The sequence below is a fragment of the Acinonyx jubatus genome, chromosome B2 (assembly GCF_027475565.1).
Source record: "Acinonyx jubatus isolate Ajub_Pintada_27869175 chromosome B2, VMU_Ajub_asm_v1.0, whole genome shotgun sequence".
NCBI classification, from domain to species: domain Eukaryota; kingdom Metazoa; phylum Chordata; class Mammalia; order Carnivora; family Felidae; genus Acinonyx; species Acinonyx jubatus.
Genome location: NC_069385.1, coordinates 127,493,695 through 127,520,694, shown reverse-complemented (window position 1 = coordinate 127,520,694; position 27,000 = coordinate 127,493,695). Strand labels below are relative to the sequence as shown.

General features: G+C 43.8%; 1 protein-coding gene across 1 annotated transcript in view; it reads left to right on the top strand.

Annotated features, from left to right (window-relative positions):
* The window catches only part of F13A1 (coagulation factor XIII A chain), a 162,369-nt gene extending 135,620 nt beyond the window's left edge, over positions 1–26,749 (top strand). Inside the window, exons 13-15 of the mRNA XM_015083089.3 lie at positions 3,778–3,938; positions 18,559–18,695; positions 25,027–26,749. Of these exons, the coding sequence (XP_014938575.1) occupies positions 3,778–3,938; positions 18,559–18,695; positions 25,027–25,180 (452 nt within the window). The 3' untranslated portion in view covers positions 25,181–26,749. The remainder of the gene's footprint in view (positions 1–3,777; positions 3,939–18,558; positions 18,696–25,026) is intronic.
* Positions 26,750–27,000: the final 251 nt, after the last annotated feature.

The following is a 27,000-nucleotide window of genomic DNA, read 5'->3' as shown; positions in this document are numbered from 1 at the left end:
TACCCTCATGGAATTTGTGGTCTTAAGGGAGTGAACAATAAACAAACAAGTACTATATAGTATGATTATGCATATAAGAGGAAAATATAAAACAGGGTAAAGCAGGGTGAGGGATGAAGGGGATGCTGTGTGGGTAGGGTGACCAGGGAAAACCTCTCTAACCAGGTAATATTTAACAGAAACCTGACAGAAGGAAAGGAGCAAGCTTTGCAGCCAGAAAAAAACTGTGAATGCAAAGGCCCTGAGGCCAGAGCATGTCTGATGTGTTCAAGGAGTAGGTAGGAAGCTGGAGTTGGGAGCAAAGGTGGCCAGAGAAAAGTGGTGGGTGTAGATTATGTAAAGAACTGTGAGCCCTTGTGAGGACTTTAGCTTTGATTCCAAGTGAGTGCAGGAGCCCATAGAGGGTTTTGAGCAGAAATGAGGCATGATCTCACTCAGGTTTAACTATGCACCATCCTTTTCCCACTTCACGGGAGACCCAGAGCCCCATCTTCTTCCCCTTTTCTCCCTAATCCTATGAGATAAGAAGCTTATATGATTTCGTAGGCTAGAATGGCATGATCCATTAACCCTCTCAGTCATTGATCTAGGGACAGCTGGCCAGGTGGCATTGGCTGTAGGCAATAGATTGCATACTGCAATTTAAAATAAATTTCAATAAAATAAAACAAAATAAAATAGTATAAAATAAGATAAAATAAATTGCAGTATATTGCAAAATGCCACTTGACTCTAGACCTTGATCAAGCAAGTCAGAGTACAGTCCCAGGAGGCTGTGTTACAAAGAAAGTTTTCCAAGTAGAATGGGAGGCATACTTTCCAGATTGATGATTAAAGAGAATGTGTGGGCTAGAATCAGCTTGGAAGATTTGAATAAGTTAAACCTTCCAGTACCTTCAAAGGTGCTATCATTTCCACTTGGCTATATTTAGTTTTCTTTGCTTTTTGGAAAAAGAGATGAGGCAGCTCCTGTCTGTGTCTCCCTTGGCTTTCCCCAGACACAGTAAATGATATTGGCAGGATCCCAGCTCCACCACTCATAGAATGAAAACCTATTCTTCTTTCTCTTGCCACGTTTAATAAACTTTATCTAGAACAATTTCTTGTGCAGTGGCAAAACACAGCACTTATATAACATACTATTTCAGGAGCACTGTTCTCTGGGGCTTGGAAGCACAGCCCAGTTTCCTTAGTGCTATGATTTAGAGAATGTTCCAGCCCCAGAGAATAATGCCCTGGTGCCAACATTATAAAGGTAGCCAAAGCCACCGTTAAGATTGGTAGAAAGAAGTCAAGCACATCTCGCCTGCCTAAAGGAACCCAGTGGTCAAACACAGCCCTCCAGTAATAATTAGAAGGAGTCCAATTTTTTTTTTATTATTACTGGAGGCAGCTAGAGACAAAATGCATGTTCTTCAAGGCGTACCATTTTGCCACTGCATGCATCCAGATCTGGGGGAGTGAAAAAGAGGCCCTTTGTGTTCATCTGAGGTTGTAGCCAGTCAAGGGATGGAGTCTTATGTGTCTGGACAATTAATTACCAGGGGAGCCATAGAGGAAGTAGGATCCAGGCTCAGACCCAAAGAAGGCAATATGAATGGGTCATTCAAAAAAGCAGAATTCAAGGGCCAAGGTCAAGCCAAGGTCATAGATTCTAAAGGCTGATTCTAAATGGAATAGGACTGGCCCAGAAAACCTAGCCACACTGTTTAGTACTTGTCTGAGATGGACCAATACATTCTAGTAAGTCGGCATAGCCTAGGGGAGGGTTTCTCAGCCCGGATACCACTACCATTTCAGGCTGTTGTGGGGGCTATTGTGTGCATTATAGGATATTTTGCAGAATCCTTGGCCTCTACCCACTAGATGTTGGTAGCAATCCCCAGTTGTGACAACCAAAAATGTCTCCAGACATTACTAATCATTCCCTTAGGGGCAAAGTTACCCCCAGTTGACAACCACTGGCCTAGAATGACCAACCTGTCCAACTTACCAGGAATTGCATGGGTTCCAGGGTGCAGGACTTTCCGTTTTAAGATTGAGACTGTCCACCCTAATTCTGCCCTAACTCCACCCCTTCTGTTAGAACCTCCTTCCTATCTCTGGGAGCTTCTCAAAGCTGAATATGTGTCCTATGGACACTTATTCAAATGCAGATCCTAATTCAGTAAGCTGGGGTGGGTTCAAAGAACCTGCTTCTCTAATGAGCTACCAGGTGACGGCTGTGCTTCTGGGCTGCAGACCGCACTGAGCAGCAAGCAGCTGCACTGGAAGGGCCATACCTTCTGGTAACCTGAGGCTTCTATAGAGCTGATTCCGTGGGGATCCTCTGGGGGGTTGCTGGAGCAGTGCCTCCCCACCCCAACTGCACATTAAAATCAACTGTCCTGGAACATTTAAAATAATGCCTGGGCCCCAGCCCCCCAAACTCTGATTTAATTGGTCTGTGGTGGGACTCAGCAGGGCAGGTTTTTAAATGTCCGCAGGTGATTGTGATCTGCAACCAGGATTGAGAACTGCAGTCAGAGGCTCAAGACCATCACAGCACCTTGTCATCCATGAAGAGACTTTGACATAGATGATGAGCATGGCCTGATGTACCCTCGCCTGTGGGATGACAAGTCAGGGAGCCTTCCCTGTGCTCTGGCTCACCCCACACAGAGTCCTGTCCTCATTTCAGATTTCTTCAACTGGGGACTGTCCCTTGCACTTCAAGTATGGAGCATGGGAATCATTCCTTTCAATAACTTCCACAGGGAGAAGGAATCTTGGGCCAAAGGCAGACATAAGGCAGGGAAGCAGTGGTGGAGATGTTCAATTCCATAAACCTTTACAGAGCCTGTGTTCTGGGAGTGGGGATGGGGGCGTGAGCCACCCGTTTCCCCGTTGGGCCTGCCTGCTGAGCTGATAACACAAAAGTGGCCTTTGCTCTCTTGAATCCTGGGCAGTGGCAAATGAGAATGATAGAGAAAGTGGGCAATGCTGCCAAACAGAACCTCACTGTTTTACTCAGAACCACAGGAGAGTATTCCTGTCCTCAGCCCTGATGGTGAGCAGAAGGGATCCCAGACCACCCCTCCCCCATTTTCCAAATGCCCTCCTCACTGGCCTGTCCTCAACACCTGAAAGCTAACAGCAGTGACTTGAGGAAACAAGGATTTGGCACAGAGGTCTTTTAAGTTGCAAATAGAAAGGGGGTGGGAGAGAGCTGAATGCCTAGGGTAAAAACTGGTTTCAAAGGCTTCTTTCTCTTAAATAGAAAAATCATGTCAGATTGGTACATAAAAGGCTGGAAAGAAAATGTGGAGCACTACAAGGGGAGGGTTTAAGTAGTTGACAGTTTTGCTTAACGGTGGCCTATGGCCTATGAGATATTTCTTGTTGTATGAAGTGGCCTTGGGTTTCACTACTCCACATCTGCCATCTTGATATTGTCCTTGGTCAGCTCAAAGCAGCCCCAGTTAAAACCCCTTGGTCTTTGACTTTAAACATCTCTGTCGCAGCTTTGCGTTTCTACAACAGCAAAAGCACTGTTGGGAGCAAATCGGCTCATTTTCTCTAGTAAGGCTTACTGAATATTAAATTTTCTAGCACATTCCTGTTTTACCTGAGAAGCAGGAGGTTTTGTCCTTGATTGACTCTGTTCCATTTGCCCCTGACCTTTGCTGTGCTTCTGGTGGATGCTGGGCTAGTATGGGAAAGATGGGGCACTTGGGGCAAGTCAAGCAGGTCTCACTCCGGGCCTAATGCTCTGTATGTTTGTTTCTCCCCCACCAGTCAAGAAACAGGAAGTGCTGATCAGAGCAGGCGAGTACATGAGCCAGCTGCTAGAGCAAGGGTTCCTGCACTTCTTTGTCACAGCGCGTGTCAGTGAGACCAGGGACGTTCTGGCCAAGCAGAAATCCACCGTGCTGGCGATCCCCAAGCTCATCATCAAGGTCAGTTTTACCATCTCAGATAAGGGAGAAGGAAAGGTGGTTGATCAGACAACTAGGCTTAGTGTGTGTGTGTGTGTGTGTGTGAATGTCCTGCTCTCAAAAAAAAAAAAAAAAAAAAACATGAGGAGGGGTGAGCTAAGCTCCTCCTGTTCTTTGAAAGAAGTAAACTGCCCTATATATAGACACACACATAGAACACTTTTCTCTCCTCTCCAGATTTAAATATATAGATGTGGCTGCAGATATAAATATAACCTATGGGTATAAACATACTTGTGGAGGAAGATAAAGATGTGTAATGGATACAGATAGAATTTCAGTGTCTCCAGAATAAAGTGGGTCAGGCATGGCATGAAATGGAAACCACTGGGATCATCTCCCACCTGTGTTGGGGCAGTAATGTTGTTCATGGAGTATAACTGTATACCATAGAATGCACACACTGAGATGTCAGCTTGGTGATGATGACTTTTTATATATGTATACACCTTGCAACCACTAGTCACATAAAGGCATAGAGGATTCCCAAAATCCCAAAAAGTTCCATCCTCGTGTCTTTTCCAGTCAATAACCCTCCCACCCCCCATCCACCAAGACAACCACCTTTCTGACTTCTGTCACCATAGGGTTAGTTTGACTGTTTGGCTACTAGTTTTAATGTTGTCTCTCCATTTACCACCAGAAATCTCTGCCCAAGTGGTTCAAAGGAATTTGGCAGAGGAGGGCTGAGGATGGGTGGGAATGGAAGACAAATATAGCAACCTAGTCGCTCCCTCTTTTGAGGGAGCACTGGCAGCATCTGTAACCACATCCTGAGACACCTTCCTGCCCTATGAGCAGAAATCCACACCTCCATCCATGTCCTTGGAGTATGACACCATTTGTGAGCCTTACCCAGGGATTAGAGGCCTTCCCAAGTTGCTGAAGAACATTTTTCCTGAAGTGATTAAAAGAGTTAGCACAGGTCTTAAGCTTCATTCTTCTAAAGTGATAATCAAAGTTTACCAAGTTGTGCATACTTTAAATGCCCCTAAAGGTGGTGGGGGAGGGGAGGTAGCACTCCTTGTGTCTTATGAATCACTTGCTGTGAATCATTTGTAAAGCTAATGACTATCCTGTAGCATTCAGTGGGGCTGTCACTGAGTCTTGGCACCCGTGTGGATGGCACTTGAGGACCGTGACATGAGTCACCCTAGGCGGCTCATCCAAACACAGACCCGTCATGCCCATTGAGACAGAGAGCCCAGGCCCTTCATTTCAAGGAAGGCTTAAGTCATCACGTGTCTTTGAGCATTTCCACTCAGGCACCACCCACAGCGGTCTGTCACAGCACCATCCAGGAAAGAGGCCTTAGGAGACAGAGGGAAAATGAGTGTGTGTAGAGTCTGCAGGCAGAAGAAGAAACAAATGCATGGAGGGGTAGCAGAGGGCTCCTCCAGAGGTGTGTCAGTGCTGTGAGAACACAAAATCAGTAGCATCAGGTGCCGGTGCATAACCAGGGCGGGGCCCCCCCTCCCATGGCAGGTGCTCCCTCGGGGGCAGGGCCGCGTGCTCCGCTTCATTATGAATCCATGCCCTGTGCCTGTGAAGGGGCTCAGGAGGAGCCCCTCCAAGCTGCGGAACCCTCAAACCACAGCATAAGATAGAATTTAATTGCACTGCTGCCAATAAACTGGATGTATAAAGGCAACTAATCCTTTTCGTCTTTTAGACATTATTTTTTTAAGTTTATTTATTTATTTTGAGAGAGGGAGAGAGAGCATTAGTGGGGGAGGGGCAGAGAGAGAGAATCCCAAGCAGGTTCTACAACACCAAGGCAGAGCCCAATGCAGGGCTCAAACTCACCAACCATGAGATCATGACCTGAGCTGAAATCAAGAGTCAGATGTGCAACCAACAGAGCCACGCAGGTGCCCCAATCTTTTAGACATTATTTCTGTGAAGGATTATTTGTTGGCTATCTTCTGGGTTGACTTAAAAAGCAGTGTGATGAAAATGCCTCTGCCACAAGTTGAGTGACCTGGGCAGGGCAAGTGTCCTTTAAAAGAGTTGCAGGGTCAGTTTTCCTTTTAATTTTTTAATTTTTATTTCCAGAAAGAGATGGGGGATGCTGTTCCTGGAGGAAACTTATTTAGAGGCAGGGTCATTGAACCAGGACTCCAGCATGAGTGAGATGGAAATCCTGGTTCCTGTCCAGTGCTGTTTGTGCAGGAAAGGAGGCAGGAGCAGCTTCACATCAGCTGCCCCTAAACCACTAACCTATTACCATATCAGCCCCAGGGATGCACTAAATCCAAGCAAGGGAAGAGGTTCTCCTGGATAAAGCACCTGTGTGTCCAGGTAGCCATTCCTACCCTGAGAGTGACCAACAGAGGGAAAGAGGACACAGAGAACAGGAGAGAAGGGGGGAACAGGAGAGAGGGAGAGAGAAGAGAGGAGAGGAGAGGAGAGGAGAGGAGAGGAGAGGAGAGGAGAGGAGAGGAGAGGAGAGGAGAGGAGAGGAGAGGAGAGGAGAGGAGAGAAGGCAGAGGGGAGAGGAGAAAGAAAATGTTATGTTGAAACATTGCCCAGGAGACCTCAGAGAGAGGGGTTAGACAATTTGTCTAAAGCAGGAGTTGGCAAGGGAGTCAAACACCATGAAAGCACAAAAGCACAATGGCTCAGGGGTCCACAATTACTTAGGACACATGTTCCCAAATTCTAGGAAAAATCTAGAACCCTTTGTTGATCTCTTTGAGCCTGGATCAGGCCCAGAGCAGACAGACTTTCTCAAAGTCACTGTGATGAATATGCTGGGCACAGGGTGATACCACATGAGACGCAAAGGGTTAGGAGGACATGACTGTCCAGCCCATCCAGTTTAATTTGGGACACCAGAATATGGTGATGACAATGACAGCAGCTAGGAACCACTGATCTCTAGATTATTGTACTTCTCTTGTATTATATTAGTTAATCTTCATGACCATCCTATGAGGTGGGTATCATTGCAGTCCCCATTTTATAGATGAGAAAACAGAGGCCCCAGGGGGGTGGTAGCATCTTAGTAAAAGGGCTCTGGAGCCAAATTCTCTGAGATCAAACCTGCTTCTCATGTGTGTGAGCCTGGATATGTCACTTAATCTATCATAGCTTCTGTTTTCTCCTCTGCACTAGAGCTGTGCTCACCTCATAGGTCGTTGTGTGTGTGTAATGAGTTGATGGATGCCTAAGTCCCATGCAGAGTAAACACTGAGCATCTGGGGGCATTGTTAGTATGGTTGCCATTCTGTCCATAAAGGACTTGCCCATGATCACGTGCTGATCAGGGAAGGAGTGGAATTTTTCTGACCATGCAGATAACCACAAGGCTACATTGCTCTCACATGGGAACTTCCACGGAAAGTGCCTACCTTAACAAAGGGTCTGTGTTCTTCAGGGAAAGAGAGATCACATTGGGTTGAGGCATCAAAACTCAAGGCTGCAGAACAATAGGCCATCCTCAAGGAATGGAAAACATCTCAAGCAACAAGCAAGGAGAGAGATGGACAGCCCATGGAAAGAGCTAGAGGCCTGCCTTGACTGGAGTCGAGTGTGGCAACAGGAGACTAGTGAAGATAAACCTAGAAAGGCAGCTCAGAGTCATTTTTGCCTGAGAATTTATAATAGGCTGTGAACAGAAGCTCCAGTGAAGATTCCAGAGCATGAATGTAACATTATTGTCAGCTCTGCCCTCCCAATAGAACCCTGTTTTCTTTCTCCTTTTTCTTCAAAGCCTCTGTCCAAGGCATTGCCTTCTTCCATGAGTCCCCAGCCTCAGCCTTGGGACTGGAGCAGCCTGGCAACCAGTGTGCTGCTGTCCCTACCTTGCTCCCTTTGTAGAGTAAATAAAGATCAACCTGGAACAATATTGGCCCCCCTATCTGAACCCATGTCACTGTCAACCAAAGCAGTTAGCTCAGTGGACATGTTCTTACATCCTAAGGGGCCTCGTCTGGGACTACATTTGTCCCTGTGAAAATAAAGATTGAGACTAGGTTAAATCATGCTCCCAGTTAGCTATCTCCAGCACCCACCATGTGTGGCCTTAGATGATCCTCATGTGGAAAATGGCAGAGAGAGACACCCAGTAAACTATAATGAACATGTATCTCTTTTTCCATGCTATCAAAAAACATTTTGTTGGGGCGCCTGGGTGGCTCAGTCAGTTGAGTGCCAGTTTCAGCTCAGGTCACGATCTCGCGGTCCGGGAGTTCGAGCCCCGCGTCGGGCTCTGGGCTGATGGCTCAGAGCCCGGAGCCTGCTTCTGATTCTGTGTCTCCCTCTCTCTCTGCCCCTTCCCCGTTCATGCTCTGTCTCTCTCTGTCTCAAAAATAAATAAACGTTAAAAAAAATTTTTTTTTAAATTTACAGTTGTGAGTATTAACATCAGTGATGGTTGTGAGAATGCTTAGACCACACCAAGACCTGGTAGTTGCTGATAAATGTCCCCTGCCTGGTCACATCCATGACTGTGAATCCAGCTGGCACACCCCAGAGAATTGCTTAGGGTAGCATGTGGCCGTCTGGCCTATAGTGAACATAACCTTATTTGGTGACATCAAATTTGACCTCTGGGTGTTCAGCACATGCGCTGTTCCCTGTGGAACCCTCACAGGAGGGGAACGACCCTCAAAGTGCCTGGGGTAAGACTGAGAGACTAGGCATTCATCTGTTCCTCAGACGACCTCCATTCAGTATCTGGGAAATAAACTCTTCCAAGTGTCATTCTAAAATAGCTCTTTAGTATTATCACGTGGAACACACCCTGAAACCTTTGCAGAACGTCAGGAAACAGCAGTAGAACTAATTTTCTCCTATGAACTGGGAACAATTTTGTGAGAAGAAAACATAACCACTTTCTACTTGTGTGATTTTTAAAAAATTACAACCATGACCCCTATGTTTATAGCAGCATTATTTATAGTAGCCAAGATACAGAATCAGCCCAAGTGCCCATAGATGGATAAAGAATATGGGAGAGGGGTGTGTGTGTGTGTGTGTGTGTGCAAAAGAATATTTTTCAGACATAAAAAAGAATGAAATCTTGCTATTTGCAGCAACATGGATGGAGCTAAAGAGTATAATGCTAAGCGACATAAGTCAGAGAAAGACAAATACCATATGATTTCACTCATGTGGAATTTAAAAAACAAAACAAACAAGCAAAGGGAACAAAATAAGAGAGACAAATCAGGAAGCAGACTCAACTCTACAGAACAAACTAATGGTTACCATGAGAGTGGGGGTGTTGGGTAAAACAGGTGATGCAGATTAAAGAGGACACTTGTGATGATGAGAACAGGGTGTTATATGGAAGTGTTAAATCACTATATTGTACACCTGAAACTAATATCACACTGTATGTTAACTAACTGGAATTAGAATAAAAACTTAAAATTAAAAAATAAATTTTTAATTACAGCTATCAACACACAGGTGTCCCCAAATTAAAAAAAAAAAATCTTTTAAACATTTAAAATGAGAACGATTGACTGTTTCCAAGCTTTTTGAAGAAAAAAATTTTAATGTTTATTTTTGAGAGAAGGAGAGACAGCATGAGCAGGGGAGGGGCAGAGAGAGAGGGAGACACAAAATCTGAAGCAGGCTCCAGGGTCTGAGCTGTCAGCACAGAGCCCGATGCAGGGCTCGAACCCACAAACCGTGAGATCATGACCTGAACCAAAGTCGGACTCTTAACCGGCTAAGCCATCCAAGTTCCCCTCCAAGCATTTTTTTTTTTTCTTTTTCAACGTTTATTTCTTTTTGGGACAGAGAGAGACAGAGCATGAACGTGGGAGGGGCAGAGAGAGAGGGAGACGCAGAATCGGAAACAGGCTCCGGGCTCTGAGCCATCAGCCCAGAGCCCGACGCGGGGCTCGAACTCGCGGGGCTGGAACACGCGGACCGCGAGATCGTGACCTGGCTGAAGTCAGACGCTTAACCGACTGCGCCACCCAGGCGCCCCGCCTCCAAGCATTTTTAACAGCATTTTGACCTGCCTCACCTCCTTCCCCACCCTGAGGTTGGGCCACACCCCCACCTGTATAGGTGTTGGCCAAGAGTGACATGAGCAAGATTTTATTTTTATCTTTTTTAGTTGTTATTTTTAAATTTAAATTCAAGTTGGTTAACATATAGTGTAATAATGATTTCAGAAATAGAATTTAGTGATTCATCACTTTCATATGACACCCAGTATTCATCCCAGCAAGTGCCCTTCCTAATGCCCATCACCCATTTAGCCCATCCCCCGACCCAACACCCCTCCAGCAACCCTCAGTTTGTTCTCCGTATTTAAGAATCTCCTATGGGGGGCCTGGGTGGCGCAGTCGGTTAAGCATCCGTCTTCGGCCAGGTCACGATCTCGCGGTCCGTGAGTTCAAGCCCCGCATCAGGCTCTGGGCTGATGGCTCAGAGCTGATGGCTCAGAGCCTGGAGCCTGTTTCCGATTCTGTGTCTCCCTCTCTCTGCCTCTCCCCCGTTCATGCTCTGTCTCTCTCTGTCCCAAAAAAATAAATAAACGTTGGAAAAAAAAATTAAAAAAAAAAAAAAGAATCTCCTATGGCTTGTCTCCCTCTCTGTTTTTATCTTATTTTTGCTTCCCTCCCTCTATGTTCATCTGTTTTGTTTCTTAAACTCCACATGAGTGAAATCACATATTTGTTTTTCTCTGACTAACTTATTTCGCTTAGCATAATACCCTCTAGTTCCATCCACCCATGTTGTTGCAAATGGCAAGATTTCATTCTTTTTGACTGCCAAGTAATATTCCATTGGTGTGAGCAATAATTTAAATGTTAAATTATTTTTGAGAGAGAACACAAGAAGGGAGGGGCAGAGAGAAAGGGAAACAGAGAATTCCAAGCAGGCTCCACACTATCAGCACAAAGCCTGATCTGGGGCTCGAACCAACTAATGTGAGATCATGCCCTGAGCTAAAATTAAGAGTCAGTCACTTAACTGAGCCACCCAGGCATCCCAGCGTGAGCATATATTTTCCATTGGATAAAAGAATTTTCTTCCCTCTGATTCTTCCCTTTTAGCCATTCACTCATTTATTCATTCATGTATTCAGTTCATTCAACAAATAGTTATTTGGTGCCCACTCCATAAATAGGTTTTAGCAAATGCTCTTAAAAAAATAACCAGAGAAAAGGTCACCACCAAGAACATTTTTATTGACTTTTTCTTTGAAATAGGGAGAGATTGCTGATTTTCCTTCTAGCAGTGGCTGCTCTAGGTCAGTTCCAGAAGCACAGTTGCTGTTTTCTCGCATGGGTTGGCTACCGTGTATACAGAGCCTGCGAAGGGAGGGAATTCACAGAAATCAACAGGCAGAATATCAGCAGGACCAGCACTGATCAGTGGGGTCTCAGCTTTCTGGGCTTGTAGTCATAAGGATAACACAGGCCACATAGGAAATGTCTCCCCAGCATGGGTGCCAAGACCTTCCTCTGAGTGGGCCCCACTCCAAGCCAACACCCACATTGGGGCAGGCTGCACCCAGCCTGGGGATGGGGGAGGTAGAGAGGGGACCAAATCCATCCCACTCTCCACCTGCCATGCCAAAAAAGGAGTGCCCTTTTCCTAACTTGCACAGATAAACCCCAGTGCTGGCCCCACATCCACATCTCTTCTGACTTGAAACACCACCAGTTTTTCTTAACTGGCACTCAGCATTCTTACTGAGATTAAGTGTAGAATCCTTTTTGCTCCTTCTCTGCTTGTGCCCCCCAAGCTCCCATTTTAACCAGGGTAGAGCAAGGCAGAGGGTGGTTGTGGGGAGTGCCCAAGCCCTACTCCTCCAGCATCCCAATGCATAGACCTGTGCCCTGGAGGGGAGGGTAAAACTGGGAAACCACTTGAGAAATGAATGTCACCATGACGGTTACTGGGTAAATTGTGAGGCGTTCCTATAGTTGCATTTTGTTCTGCAACCACCTAAATATTGATACCTTCCAGTGAGGCAAAAAAAAAATGAAAACAAAGACTTGGTGTTCTAAATGTCCCCTGAACCCCGACCCATTTTTCCTTCCCTTGTCTCCAACCAAGCACATTTTTCCCTTCCAACCTCCCTTGGGTTCTCCATGTCTCTTTCACATGTCTGGGTCACCAGGACCATAGATCACCAGGCAGGCTGGCACAGAGCCGTGGGGACCTGGGCTTCTCCACTTCTCTTTCAAGTGTTGGTGGAGGCTGGCAGTTTCTCTGCTTTGTGACTCTCTTCTCCAGTACCTGAGAAACTATATCCGCATCATTCCACATAAGAGAACTCATGGGTGAGAAGGATTTCATGGTCACTCTGGCAACATGATCTCCCTTTAAACCTGAACTGAGTTTAGATTCAATAAATTCTATGTTTCAGATGCTCTGCCAGATGATTTCACGTATAATATCACATTGAATCCTCCCAGTAACCACACAAAAAAACCAAGGCCCAGAGAGTTCAAATGACTTAGTCCAAAGACATACAGTGGCAACCCCATTGTCTTTAGACCCTGAGTCCAGCACGTTCCCCTCGGTTTCCTCCAACTGTGGTCACTTTCTGTGTCCCAACCACTACAGTTGTGCCCCTTCCCACTGTCCTATCAATCTGTGGAGAAAAACAAAGACGTCAGCCCTTATGGGCTGTAAGTATCCCCAAAGGGTCCCAGGTGGGGCACCGTCAGCCATGACTTTACATGTTCGGGGACTTGACTCTCCACCCAATCGTGGCTGTTGGTCACAGAGGAGCAGACAGTGGGTGTGCTCCGTCAGCCAGGAGAGAGCATCCTAGAGTACATCTATGAGTGAGCCCGGCCACTGTAAACTGAGCATTTGCATCTCCCCACTCAGCACAGCCATCGAACAACCTAGACTTGGGAATGCAAATGAGAAATTGCTGCTAACTGGGATGCCTAAAACATAATTTCTTCTCTATATTTCCTGTTTGCTATTTTTTAATCGTAAAAAACACACACACAGACACAAAGTAAAACTTCAAGAATAACGAATCTTACCTACCTTTATATGATCCCACTATGTTCTAAAATGATATCTCTATCTTTACCTTAAATGGAAAATCCTATTATCGTCAAGTAATATATCAAGGCCCCAAGGCTACCCTGTCACATGTTACTCTGGCATAGGAATCAGATTCTTTTCCCGTGAAGTCAAACACAAAGAGTTGGGTTGTACACATATTTTCACATTTAGTTCAGGTTCTAGTATAATCATCATGCTTACCTGGAAGTTTAGTGGTAACAGAAGGTAATACTGAGAATGATTCTTCAGTGGATTTCAGAAAATGAAGAAGCTATTTTCATTTTTAAAAATTACTATTTTTGCCTCTCTGCTGTCAGAGATGACAGTGTACGTAATGTTTAAAGATGAATGTTTCGGAGTCAGAAAGACCTAGATTTATATCTGTGTTCTGCCAATTTACTAGCTCTGTAACTCGGGTCCTTTGATTATCTTTTAAGTGTCAGAATGACATCAGTTGAATGAAGATGATGATAATGTTTGCCCCCAAGCCCATAGGGCGGGCTGGAGGGAAGACTGTGTAAGTAAAATTATGAGTACAATGCCTGCATTACTAAGTAAACACTAAAAATAATGTGAGGTGCTATCGCTATTGCTAATGACTAATTAGTAACTACCAATTAATTAATAACTAATTACTATTATTGCTATTATTGCTATCAGTATAGGGGGTGCGGCACCAGATTCGCCATATTCAAGTCTTACTTCCCCTACTATTGTCCATGTGACCTTGAACAAGTTACTTAATTTCTCTGTGCCTCAATTTCCTCATCTATAAAAAGAAGATTCAATACCTACCTCATAGGGTTGCGAGAATTAAATAATAAATATAAGTAAATCACTTAACAAAAATTGTCCAATAGAACTTTCTATGATTATGGGAATATTCTAAATCTGCACTGTCCAATATGATAGCCACTAACCACAGGTAGTTATTGAGTACTTGAAATGTAGCTAGTACAATTAAGGACTGAATTTTTAATTTAATTTAATTGATTTTAATTTAAATAGCTACATGTGGCTACTGGCTACCATATTGGATAGTGCAGACTTAGAACATTGCCTGACTACCATAAAACCATTAGTATTATGTAGTAAATGCTAAACTCAGCAGTGGTTGTGCTGGTGCTGGTAAGCAGAGTTCACAAATAAGAAGCTACTTATTACCAGCAAGGCTAGAGAGAAGAAAAAATGTATTTTCCAATAATACATGTAATACATTATTGATGGCACTTGAAGTAAGTGTTGTGAGGTGAACTAATAATAAACTGTGTGAATTATATTGCTACCTAAACTACTTCTTTCTCAAACTTTTTCCCTCATTTCATTTCAATTTTGAATACAGTTATGCATATTATAAAGCATATGCTCCATGGAAGAGAACTTGTGACTTCCTACAAAGTAATTCCCTCTAAAAGTTTACATGTATGTGTGTGTATCTGTGTTAGTAACTATCTTGTTCACAAAGAATCAAAATAGCTAGTCATTATCATTAAGCAGTATGATAGACAAGAACTCAGGATGTCAAAATTGGAGAATGGTATTTAACTTGGAAAATCATCATATTTTATGTCAATATTTAAAATCATATTTTCATTGGAGTGCCTGGTTCAGTTAGTTAAGTGTCTAACTTTGGCTCAGGCCATGATCTCATAGGCTTGTGAATTCGAGCCCCACATTGGGCTCTGCACTGACAATGCAGAGCCTGCTTGGGATACTCTCTCTCCCTCTCTCTCTCTGCCCTTCCCCTATTCATGCTCTCTCTCAAAATATATAAAAACTTAAAAAAAACAGATATTTTGGGGGCACCTGGGTGGCTCAGTCGGTTGAGCATCTCATGGTTTATGAGTTCGAACCCTGGGTTGGGCTCTGTGCTGATAACTCAGAGCCTGGATCCTGTTTCAAATTCTGTGTCTCCCTCTCTCTCTGCCCCTCCCCTGCTTGCACTGTGTCTCTCTCTCTCAAAAATAAATAAAAACATTTAAAAATTTTTTAAACAGATATTTTTATTTTTTTAAATATTTATTTACTTTCACAGAGAGACAGAGAGCATGAGCAGGGGAGGGGCAGAGAAAGAGGGAAAGAGAGAATCCTAAGCAGGCTCTGTGCTATCAGCACAGAGCCTGACACAGAGCTCAACCTCACCCACCGTGAGATCATAACCTGAGCCAAAATCAAGAGTCAGACACAACTGACTGAGCCACCCAGGTGCCCCCAAAACATGTATTTTTTAAATGGGATATTGAAAACAATCAGAGCCATCAAACACATGGAAAAAACTTTGATGTCATGCAGTATGACATAGACTTTATCTTTTTTCTTTGGCCTGAGTAATGGCTACCCTTCTCTAAAGTAAGTACACATAAAAGTTTCTCCCTGACCTAACTTTCTCTGGATTGCTTAGGGCTTCTTTTGTTTAACTTTTTATGATAGCAAGAAAATCCAAAATATAACTACAATGATATGGAATTATTTTTACAGCATGAAAGAGAGGGGAACGGTGAAGATTCCTTAAAAAATTAGATTTGGACAGACATTTTCATCCACCATGGCCTTCTCAGCATTTCGCAGATACCATAACATGCTCCTTGCTCAATCAGCACATACTGTGAAAATACCATGTGTGCGTTCCATTTTCCTCAAAAGAAGGGAGGAACGTATCTCCACTTAATTTCTCTAAACAGAACACAGTGATGTTAAATGTTACACAGGCTTTTGTATTTGGTTTGGTTAGAGTCTCTAGGGTTCATTATCATCTCAGTAGTCAGGCAAAGGAAGTTTAAATTCTGGGTACAGAAGATGAATGTCGGGAAAAGGAAAATGAGTGTTCATTAAGTGCAAAGGAAGCACTCTACAATGTGAGAATAGGCCTCTCCTTTCATTGCCCCCACTTCCCTCTGGCCTCCTGCCCACTCCATTGTTAGGGAAGCCTGGGCAGTATTTACATGCCCATGGTAGCAGCTGGCTACGATGATGACATCTGAGGGGAAACTGGTTAGGCATGAGGATATCTGAGAAGGCTTAATCTTCAAGTCATGGCCAGATCTAAAGCCTATCCGTGAAGGCCTGAGCATGGGCACCAACCTCTCAAACACTAAATTTCCCCATCACTGTCAAGAGTGACCTGGAAGGATGCACTTGGCTTTCCACAGTGCAGGAGTCTTCCTGCAGAGCTAGCATGGAAATTGGCGTATGGAAATAATTCTTCACCTGGAGCCCACAGACCCAGGGAGGGCCATAGAGAGACCTGGGTCTGTAATGGATCCTCTAAAACCACATGTGAGAGGTGTATCTTGTATTCATCACTGTGTATGTCTGTGTTGAGGAAGGGCCAGTAGCTATTATCAGATTTTTTGCAAGGGGCTTATGTCCATACTTGTAATAGCATGCCATGAAGATGGCAGATGGCTCTAAAATAGTTCTTCCCTGAAATTAAAGGGATCCTAGCAGACTTCTACCAACAGCATCTCTGAAGTAGCCCCACTTTCTCCAATTCAGTTTTTGTAAACATTATCTTTATCTTGTATTTTTTTTAAATGTGAAAGTGTTCTGAAATTTTTTTCCCAACTTATGAAAAATATGTCAGCCACACTTGAGAATTAAGCCAAGAACACTAAGAGTATTCTAATAATGCACTTCTGTACTTCCAGTATCTCTATCGATAGAGTCAGGGCATCTGGGGAAGACAGTGAAAATTTCAGCCTGTCTTCCAAATGTGTTGTCTGCATCAGAGATTTTCAACTGGGGAGCAGTTTTCTAAGTTGGTTCCTAGAAATCAACAGGGGTGCTTAAAATAAACTTATTATAGGCTCTGCCTGAGATTCTGAGTTAATTGCTTGGGAGTGGGCCTACACCTCTGTGATTTTTAAAGTCCCCCAGGTGACTCTTTGTGCATACCAGGCTGAAGACCACTGGTGACAGGCTAGACACACCACTTGGCATGCAATCTGTGCTCTCTTGGTGACACCTGCCATGGTCACCACCATGATCGTTGCTCTACCCCCTGATCCCTCTGATGGCAGGATCCCCCACCCCCACCCCAGCGGGTGTGGATTTGAATGTACTAAACAAGAGCATTGGGCTGCAATTTTCATTTTTCTCATAGATTTTTAAAATCCCATAGACATAAATTTAGACACAAATTGTGTCTTAAACAGTGAAGCAATGAAGATTTATTCTTTACTGCAGATTCAGTAAGTGAGAGTCTTTTTCCTGGGCATTATCCTTCCTCTTTCCCTCTATTCATAAAAAGGTTCATTTCCACATGATTTTTTTCTATATTATATGTCTGCTTAAAGAAATGGGGTATAACAATGGCTGGGCTGTTATGTAGAAAACTCAATCAATAAATTCCATTGTTAAACAGTGAAATTAATTTCACAAATGTTTGCTGGGCACTGGCTACATGTTGGAGTTGAAAGTGCACTAAAATATAAATGTAAGGTGAATAAAACAAGCTACCTTGAACATTGCTATTCCAAAAACAGTATGAGCCATAAGCTATGGAGCTTCTGTCTCATGCTATGCAGTGTTTTAGCTATTTTACATGCATTTTCTCATTCTACCCTTTTCTTAGAAAGGAAGAACTACTATTATTATTCCCAAGTTGTATAGAGCTTATGCAGATCCATCCATTCAGCATACATACCTCTGAAACAAGCAAGCAAACCCCATAGCCACCTGGCCATTTTCCAGCTCACTGGGTTGGTGTTGGGAAGGCATACCATTCCTGGCACCTAATAAACACAGCCAAAGAGCCAACAGTAATAGCATTCCACGTCAGCAACCCCATGGGAATGTCAGTCCAGTCTTAGAGACAAGAAAACTGAATCTCAAAAAGGTTAAGTAAGGCCCCACTACTAGTAAGTGTTGAACTGACACTGAATTCAGGCCACCTCATGTGACGCTTTGCCAAATACCCAATCCTTCTGAGACTTGTCATAGATAAACTCACTAACAAAGAGCCTTACTCTCTCCTGGACTCAGGTGTTGTAGCTGTGGATGAAAAGTCTTTTTGGCCTATTTTAGCGTCCAGATTCTTTTTCTTCAAGTTCCACAGTGATGACTCCCTCTTTGGCCATATTTCTTCGAAGCATGCCTAAAAGTAAGAAGGCTCAGTCACCCTGGAGCCATCTCTTCCTCTTGAACTTAGGAATTCCTCCACAGACACCGCCCCCCCCCACCCCCGCCCGGTGTCCTGGCAGGAAGCTTGAGTCCTGTCCAGAAGCAGAGTTTGCCTGGCCACCCTCACCATGGAAATGTGTTGCTACACCAAGTGCACTTCCATCTCCTGCTGATAGAGAGCAGCTGGTGGTCACGGCTATTAACCTGAGCTCTAATTAGGGTGATTTTCCTAATGAGGAAAAGAGTGTGATCCTAATTAGTAATTTTCCATCTTTGTCTCAATAGGTATCCCCCAGTCAAAGCAATCAGCTAGCCTCATCATCCTGGTTCCATTGCCAAAGAATAACCATTCTGTAACACCAGCAAAAGTGAAGATGGTTAAGGACACAGGAGAGCAGAAAGCTTTTATGTGGTGCTAATGAACTGCATTTTCCTCCCCCAACTCATGTCTTAGGTCCGTGGCACTAGGATGGTTGGTTCTGACATGGTGGTGACAGTTGAATTCACCAATCCTCTAAAAGAAACTCTGCGAAATGTTTGGATATACCTGGATGGTCCTGGAGTGACAAAACCAATGAGGAAGATGTTCCGGTAAGGCCTGGGGTGGGGACTGGGAAGGTGAGAAGTGACGTGGGCAGGCTTATCTTTCTCTGTCTTTTCCCAACTTACATATAATGCCCAAGGAATGTGTCTGAGAAGCTGCTGCCTTCTTATTGGCCATTTCTATGAGTCATGGGGTAAAAGTAGGGTTGACTTGACTGGCACTTCCATCATTTAATCCATAAAACCACCCTAATGAGGATGCTATTAGCATCTCCCTTGAGGTAGTAGAGGAGTTTGAGGCTTTGAGGGATTGGCTGATTTGGCCCGAGTTTCACAGCTTATAAGAGTAGTGTCGGGTGCCTGGGTGGCTCAGTCAGTTAAGCGTCCCGCTTTGGCTCAGGTCATGATCTTGCAGTCCATGGGTTTGGGCCTCACGTCAGGCTCTGTGCTGACAGCTCAGAGACTGGAGCCTGCTTCAGATTCTGTCTCCCTCTCTCTCTACTCCTCCCCCACTCACACTGTTTCTCTCTCTCAAAAATAAATAAACATTTAAAAAAAATGTAGTGCCAAGATTCAGACTCAGGGTGGCTGATTCAGAACCTAAGTCTCAAGCATTGTGCCACCTCTTCATGTAGCAGTGCTACTAATATCTATTGAGTACCTACTATGTGGCAGATATGATGCTGAAAGATGTCCCTTTGCAAGGGTCCTTTCTTCCCAACGCCACCCCACAGATTTTGCTGACACATGCACTCTAGAACTGTTCCTTTCAGCAGAATAAAGGTGAGCCTCAAGACTTGCAGACTGGGTTCTCAGGGGACCTCAGGCTCTGTGATAATAAGAATGAAATCGCTTCATCCATGCCTAGTGCAATTGGGTTGTGCGCTGCAGTTTCTGGGACTTCTACTGACAAAGAGTATCACCCAACAACACAGCCCATTTCATGGTCAGGTAGCTCCAATTGTTAGGAAAAAATTCTACCTCTTGATCCTACCCAGTGATCCTGTCATTTGGATTGGCACAGAACAAAGCCCAACTCTCTTCCACCTGGTGCCCTGCAAATGTTTGCAAACAACTGTCACATTTCTTCATACCTCCACTGACTTCATCCCTCTGACCCCTGATGGGGCTTCAGCTTCCCCCATCTCCCACCTAACTCCAGTTTGTCAGGGCTTCTCTGAAATTGTGACACCCAGAATGGATCCCAATCTTTGAGGTTTATTACTTTCATTTCTACCACAAATAAGTCCCTGTCAGCATCAATCAATCTAGCATATTTCCTGTGGGTGACCTTCTAAAATAGAGAAGGGGAGGTGGAGGGCTGCGGAAAGTGCCTGATGATGTTAGGAATTATCTTCAATGCGCTTTCTGAAAGCTACTTCTGAATCTGTGGGACCAGGCCAAGGCCTCCTTCACCCCTTCTGGGATGCCTTTAAAGAACACTTTGCCCACTAAGTGCTCTCTGCATTTCTTTTAAGTTACAGTGCTCACAGCCTTTGTAATCCCATTGTCCAAGAAATGCCTGCTGCCCATGAATGCAATAAACAACAGAGAAAATAATTTGAGTGCTTTTTAAAGAATGCAAGCACAAAACATAACACCCTTCCTGTGCTAATAGGAAAGTTGCAGGAAAAAAAAATTAAATTAGAAATCATCTTCAGCCACAGGGAGAGGTCAGCAGTGATAGCCTTGCTTTTGTCAGAACTGATAGCCTTACTCACCCCTTCTCACACCTTCCCACTTGAATCAGATGCAAGAATCACTCAGGCAAAGTGAAACAAGTTTCTTCTTCAAAACAGCCCCCTGCTGCATCCAATTTTTCCTTCTCAGACGGTAACCCCAGAAGCTTCATCTGAAGCTACCAGAACCCCCTGGTCCCTGTACACCTTGGCTATGCCTCAAATCCCACCTTGATCACAGGCCAATGCATGAAAAAAGACCATCTGTGTGTTAGAAGAAAGATTAATCATCACATGGTGTAAAGACCCACCATTTGGAAGGCATAGGGCTCCAAGTGGGTTGAGTGTCTAGGCATTTATTGTTACTATCTTACATTGGGGTAGTGAAGTGGAGTGAATCATGGAAAGGATGGAAGAGTCCAGTCCCTACATGGACACAAGGCAAATGCCCTGCCCACACTCTTTTTTAAGGTACTATTGGTACTTACTTCCAACACACTGGTCTATTGCAGATAGATAACAGACAGAAAGCCAGGTCCTCAATCTGTTTTGGGAATCCAGATCCATAGGGTGGATCTCTCAATGCAAGGGTAGCTTTATTTCTCCTAGACTGTCAAACATTGGAAAGAACTTGAGAGAGAAAATGTTTAATACCTAGGGTGGGCTTGGGACTTTGGAAAGAGCACTATTCTCTCTGTCTCCTCCTGACTCCAGCACACACATTCACAACTAAGACCTGAGCCAGCCAGCACCCACATCCATATTGTCAGATAATTACAAGAACTCCAGGGTACCCTCTCCTGCCAAGATCTGATCTAGAGTGGCAGATCCATGTAACAACTTGGACCCTTAAAAAGAGCAATTCTGCAGAATAAGAATCCTTCGTAAGAGTGTATTCCTTTCTAGGATACACATCTTGAATCGTCAAGAGAATCACTACCCCTACCTATCCACCCACATTCCTGCCAGGGCCCTAGAAGGCAAGGGGTCTCAAGCTCAAAGCAGGGAGCCTGGAAGGCAGGAGCCAGAAAACATGCAATTGAACTAGGAACAAGGAAGGCAGTGCTGCTTGTTCCTTGTTCAGGGTAAGACCCAACTGTGCTCCGAGATGGTTTACCTGTCTGCCTTCTCCCACCGCCTCCCTCCTATCTCAGATGCTTGGAAGTGCTTGCCCCCACAGACTCTCAGCTTTCAAGTTTCTGCACTTGATCCTTCCACAGCATCAAATAATTCATCTTCCAGATTCATTTTTCTCTTTAAAAAATGATCAGGTTCAGTAAGTTATTTCAAGAGAAAAGTTCCCTGACTTTGTAAATTTTGTCTTAAATTTTGAGTTTCTCAAGTAGGACAGAAGCTGAGGGCTAGACACACAGAGAACAACCCATAGATAGTTGCAGTTTATTGTAATAATAATCCCATTTGCCTGCGTGCGTTCAAGATGATAAATGGCCAGCATATCCTGATAGCTCAGCACATTAACCGAGAACCATTTATCACAACATCTATCCCCAGGCAAATAGGATTATTCCAGTATTACTCCACTTACCAATATGGGTAAATGATTCTTTTCTCTTTCTGTACATAGTTATCTGTAAGTAAATGCATACTTAGACATGCAAGTGTATCTTCATTTATGAGTATCTTTGTATGATTCTCTTGAGTAGGCATGTATACATGTATGAGATACATGTACAAATATCATTATGGGACTGAGTATAAGAGTAAGAACCAATAACAAAGTGAAGCTTGGGGATTATAGTTTCTGTTGGAGGTAGTCACCTGCATTACATGGCCCCAGACCAGATCCTTAAGCAGGATGACTATTTTGCTAAGTGTTTCTGATTGATCACTTGGGGAAACCAGGGAAGAAAGAATGAATGGACCAGGGTAAAAATAGCACAGCTCTTGAGAAATAAATATCTCAAAACATGTATTCATATTGAATTAATCACTGTAAATTAAGGACAGAGAACTGTTGCTCTGCAAACAGGCAGGGGGAGCTTACTTTCTTAGTTACATTACAGAGAGTTCAGGCAGAGGAAGCAATGACCACAAAGGGGATTGTGGTAATAATAATAACAATAGCAACAACAGTAATACTTTTATAAACAACACTGGGCACTTTACCATATTTTGCCACGCTTCCAAGTGCAGTACAAATAGTAATTCACCACCACCCTCCCCCCACTCTATTCAATATCCCACAGTGTCCGCTTTTTATAGGTGAAGAAACCCATGGTGAGGTCAATGTTTTTCAAACTTTGAATCGTAAAATCAACTTACTGAGTTTGAACAATACCTATATAGGTGATGTGTGTGCACTTTTCACATAATTTGCCTATTATGTAATGGATGGAAATAGTGTATAGAATCACATTTATAAAGAACAAAAATAAGGAAAATAATTAGCAAATACCAAATTAACACATTTAGACCAGTAGTGTCAAAGTCAATGCCTAGAGCAGCTCCAAAGTGAGGAGTCCCCAAGGACTTAGATGCCTTTCCCAATTCACTGGGCACAGAGATAAGAGTTTGAAAAGAATTTCTTATTTAGTGCCTAGATTTCTAAGATTTGGGGCATTTCCCCTTTTTATTCCAGAGGATATACACCCACAGCCAGCTAAAATACATAGATTTTAGCTCTATTTAAGGAAATTTGGGGGTTCTAAGTTTACATAGAATAGGTTAAACACAGGTATGGGGCTCCATATTTCTCCTTGTACTTTGGCTCTGCTTAAAGTGATGCTCTACGGCCCTGGCACCCAGGGACAAATGGGGGCTTACATAGCTGAGGTCTTTGAACCACTCCAGACTTTCCTTGACAGTTCCCCTTCCTTGTAACCACCCCAGTCTGAAGCTAGAGCATCCCCAGCTCTTTTGGTCTCTCAGCCCCTTCATGGTACTAGTAGTAAGTGCCATCCATTTGGGATGTATTCACAGAATGCCTCTGTACAACATGTTCCTCATTTCTGAGCATGAGCACACTCTTCATGTCCCCCAGCATATCTTTGTTCTTCCATGGTCTGGGCCATCAGACTGTGACTGTGGAGGATTCCATAGGATCTAATCTTCCTTGCCTGTAAAATGAAGTCACTAGACTAAATGATTTCTAAGTCCTTTCTAATTCTGATGCGCTGTGCCTCAATAATCCCATGAAAGCAGGTCCCTTTTCTAATATACACATGGTGGTATATTCATCTCCCCAGTGCTCTCCCAGAGAAATGTTGGCCCAGGATTCCCTGCAAAGACACCCAGCACATACCCTCCCTGAGGGTCAGAGAGCAAAGACCAGGAATCCTCCATGAACAACACTGTAAGAAGCTCTTAATATTGAATAAAAGGGCATCTGTCTTGCTCGTGAAAAAAAACAAAAAAACAAAAACCAAAAAAGCAAGTGCGGTGGTCAGAAAACTCATCTTTTGGCAGATATTGTATGAAATACAATAGTAGAAAGAGCATGAATTTGGGACTCAGAACATCTTGAGTCCAAAGCTCACCTCTGTCCATTAATAGCTGTGTGAACTTGGAAAATTGCTTCGCTTGTTTATCCCTCCACTTTTTTTCTTTTCTTTCTTTTCTTTTCTTCCATTTTCTTTTCTTTTCCTTTCTTTTTCTTTTCTTCTTTGATAGAGAGAGAGCATGAGAGCCGGGGAAGGGGCAAAGGGAGAGAGAGAGAGAGGAATCTCAAACAGGCTCCATGCCCAGTGCATATCCCGACCTGGGGCTCAACCTCATGACCATAAGATCATGACCTGAATGGAAAGCAAAAGTTGGACCCTTAACCAACTGAGCCACCCATATACCCCTTCCTCCATTTTTCTGAACTATTAAATATGTTAAATAGTATCTATCTCAAAGGACTATCATGTATATAAAACCTACATGTAACTTCCTCCTGAGGCTTCAATAGGGTGATATATGTGAAGCATCCAGAGAAGCCTAAATCCCCTCAACCCCGATTGACGTCAGTCATTCACTGGAGTGGGCTTGACCATGAAGCTTAGGAAAACCTCAGAAATAGGCTGCAAAGGAAGAGGAGAATACTAGAACCATTAAAGGTCAGTCCCATTATCAGGACGGATACAAATGAGTAGCAGAAAAGTGCATAGTCAAAGGGACCCATTTTGTTGGTTAAACAGGATTATGAATTATAGAGCATGCAAATACTCCATCAGTTGGCAGCAGGTAAGGTTATGTTCTAGATCTTGGGCCTGGGAACAATGTCTACTCCAAGGGAATTGGCAATAACTAATTAGATTATCAGGACCTCAGCAAAGGCAGCTGGAGATTCAGCTAGGAGTCTAATCCAGGAGAGAACCAGAGTGGCCCAGAGTGAGCCAAAGGAGATTAGTCACATCCATGAGGCTGCTGTGGAGGCTGGAGGACAACCTAGAATTCAGTTGGATCATGGCTGGTGGGAGGCTCAGCCCCAGCTTCACCACACGTCTACTGGGTGGCCGGTTGATGCATTCAAGTGTAAGGAACCATGACCCAATGGGTCTGTCTCTAGCACATCCCCATCTAGAGGCCTTATTTGCATCAGAACTTTTGGAATCAGCCCTTTGTCTTCTAACCACCATCCATTGAGAGAAGGAGAGCGTATGAATCAGGCAGGTGTTCTTACTGCTTCCTGATCAAGGTGGGAACTGGATCTTCCTCTCTGAAGAGTAAAACCTTTCCTCTCTTTCCCATCCTTTCAGTGAAATCCGGCCCAACTCCACTGTGCAATGGGAAGAAGTTTGTCGACCCTGGGTGTCTGGCCCTCGGAAGCTGATAGCTAGCATGACCAGTGACTCCCTGAGACACGTGTATGGCGAGCTGGAGTTGCAGATTCAGAGACGACCTTCTGTGTAAACTGTGTAAATGCACAGGGGGCTGAGATGGACCCAGGCACTGAGCCCCTTGCAGCCTTGGCTAAGGAAATTCTAATGCAAAAAATAGCTCTTGCTTTAACTTAGGTGTGAAGACCCAGCCAGGATTTCATGGGGCTCCAGAGTGGAGATGCCATGTATTTCAAACACAACTTTTCAGTATGACTATTCAATATGGAAGTTAGTTTTTAATCACTCCACCTTCCAAAGAATTCTGAGCATTAGCTTTAATTAAGCTCTAATTAAGCTCTCATAGCTCATAAGAGTAAAAGTCATCATTTATCATCACAAATGGCTGCAGCTCCAAATATCAGAGGACTTCATTTAACAAGGGGATTTGCTCAATACCTGGCTTCATGTAAAACAAGACTCTGATCTCCCACTCAGCCTTTTGGAGGTAGTATACTCCCCAAAAGGGAGAGAAGCACATGATTTGGGCCCTAGAATTCTATTCCCCCTTTTTGGAATTAGATTCTACTCTCTGTGTCAGAATATTTTTCCCAGGAATTGAGTACAACATCATTTTTCTTCTTGGCAAAGCCAGGGCAAGGTCTTTCATGTTGCACCTGCAGCAAAGCAACTGCTTGCCAAATTTCACAGATTTACCTTCTGAGAAGATGTGGCCCCGTATTAACAAATTGCATTTGTGGGAAACTTAATCACCTACGAGGAGATAAGATAGCAGGTGCAATACTCAGATCTATTAAATAATGTAATTTTATGGTGAGTTCTATAGGAGGTGTCACACTGTGGCCTGATCAGCAGGAACCAATATCCCTTACTTTAACTCTTTTGGGACCACAATACTATAAAGCAACAAGGCTGATTTGGGACAGGGAGAATGATGAATTAATCTCCTTAATTAGTGATTATACTACATGTGTCTCTCTGGGATCCTTTCCTTCACACAATAATGCCAGCCCAAGTACATTTTTAGAGATAGAATAAGCCCTAGAAGTTGGAGACTCTGGCAGATTTGGTGGACAGACATGTGGAAGGATGAGCAGCCACTAATTTCCTATTGTCCTTCATATCACTCATGTTGAGACATCAGCTCAGGACTCAAGCACTGAAAGGTAATATGGACTCCATCTTGCAAATAGCCAGTGCTGCCACAGACCCAATGACAGAGGATGCTAACAACATTTGTATTATGCTCCAAGATTCCAACAGGCAAGGCTATCTACTATGGATTTGCAAGCCTGATTTATGGCCAAAATTACCCATCGATAATGCCTAAGGTGTGATTCTTAACAAAAACAAAAACAAAGTGGGAAAAGCCATAGTGGAATTTTCTGATCTATATAACCACATTTATAAGCCTTTGAGACTGTTCCCAGCACCAGGAATCCATGAAGAGTAGGGGTCACCTCTATAGTTGCATCATACCTAATTCTATTAAGTAATCTCCCAGCCTTCCAATACTCAATTTTAAAATGAAATGCATTTTGCTATACTGTTAAACTGGCTTCATAGAGTTTATTCTTATTAACTAGAGTGTAATCGAAGCTTCAAATAAAGTTCATCTGATTGTGTTTGCATCTTCACAGAAGTGCACACTTCTTTATTTTTTTAATTAATTAATTTATTTTTGAGAGAGAGTGAGAGGGGGAGGGGAAGAAAGAGAGAGAGGGAGAGAGAGAATCTCAAGCAGGCTGTGCACCGTCGGCACGGAGCCCGATGTGGGGCTCAAACTCACAAACCATGAGATCATGACTTGAGCTGAAACAAAGAGTTGGACGCTTAACTGACTGAGCCACCCAGGTGCTGCCAGAACTGAACACTTTTAATTTTCAATACAAC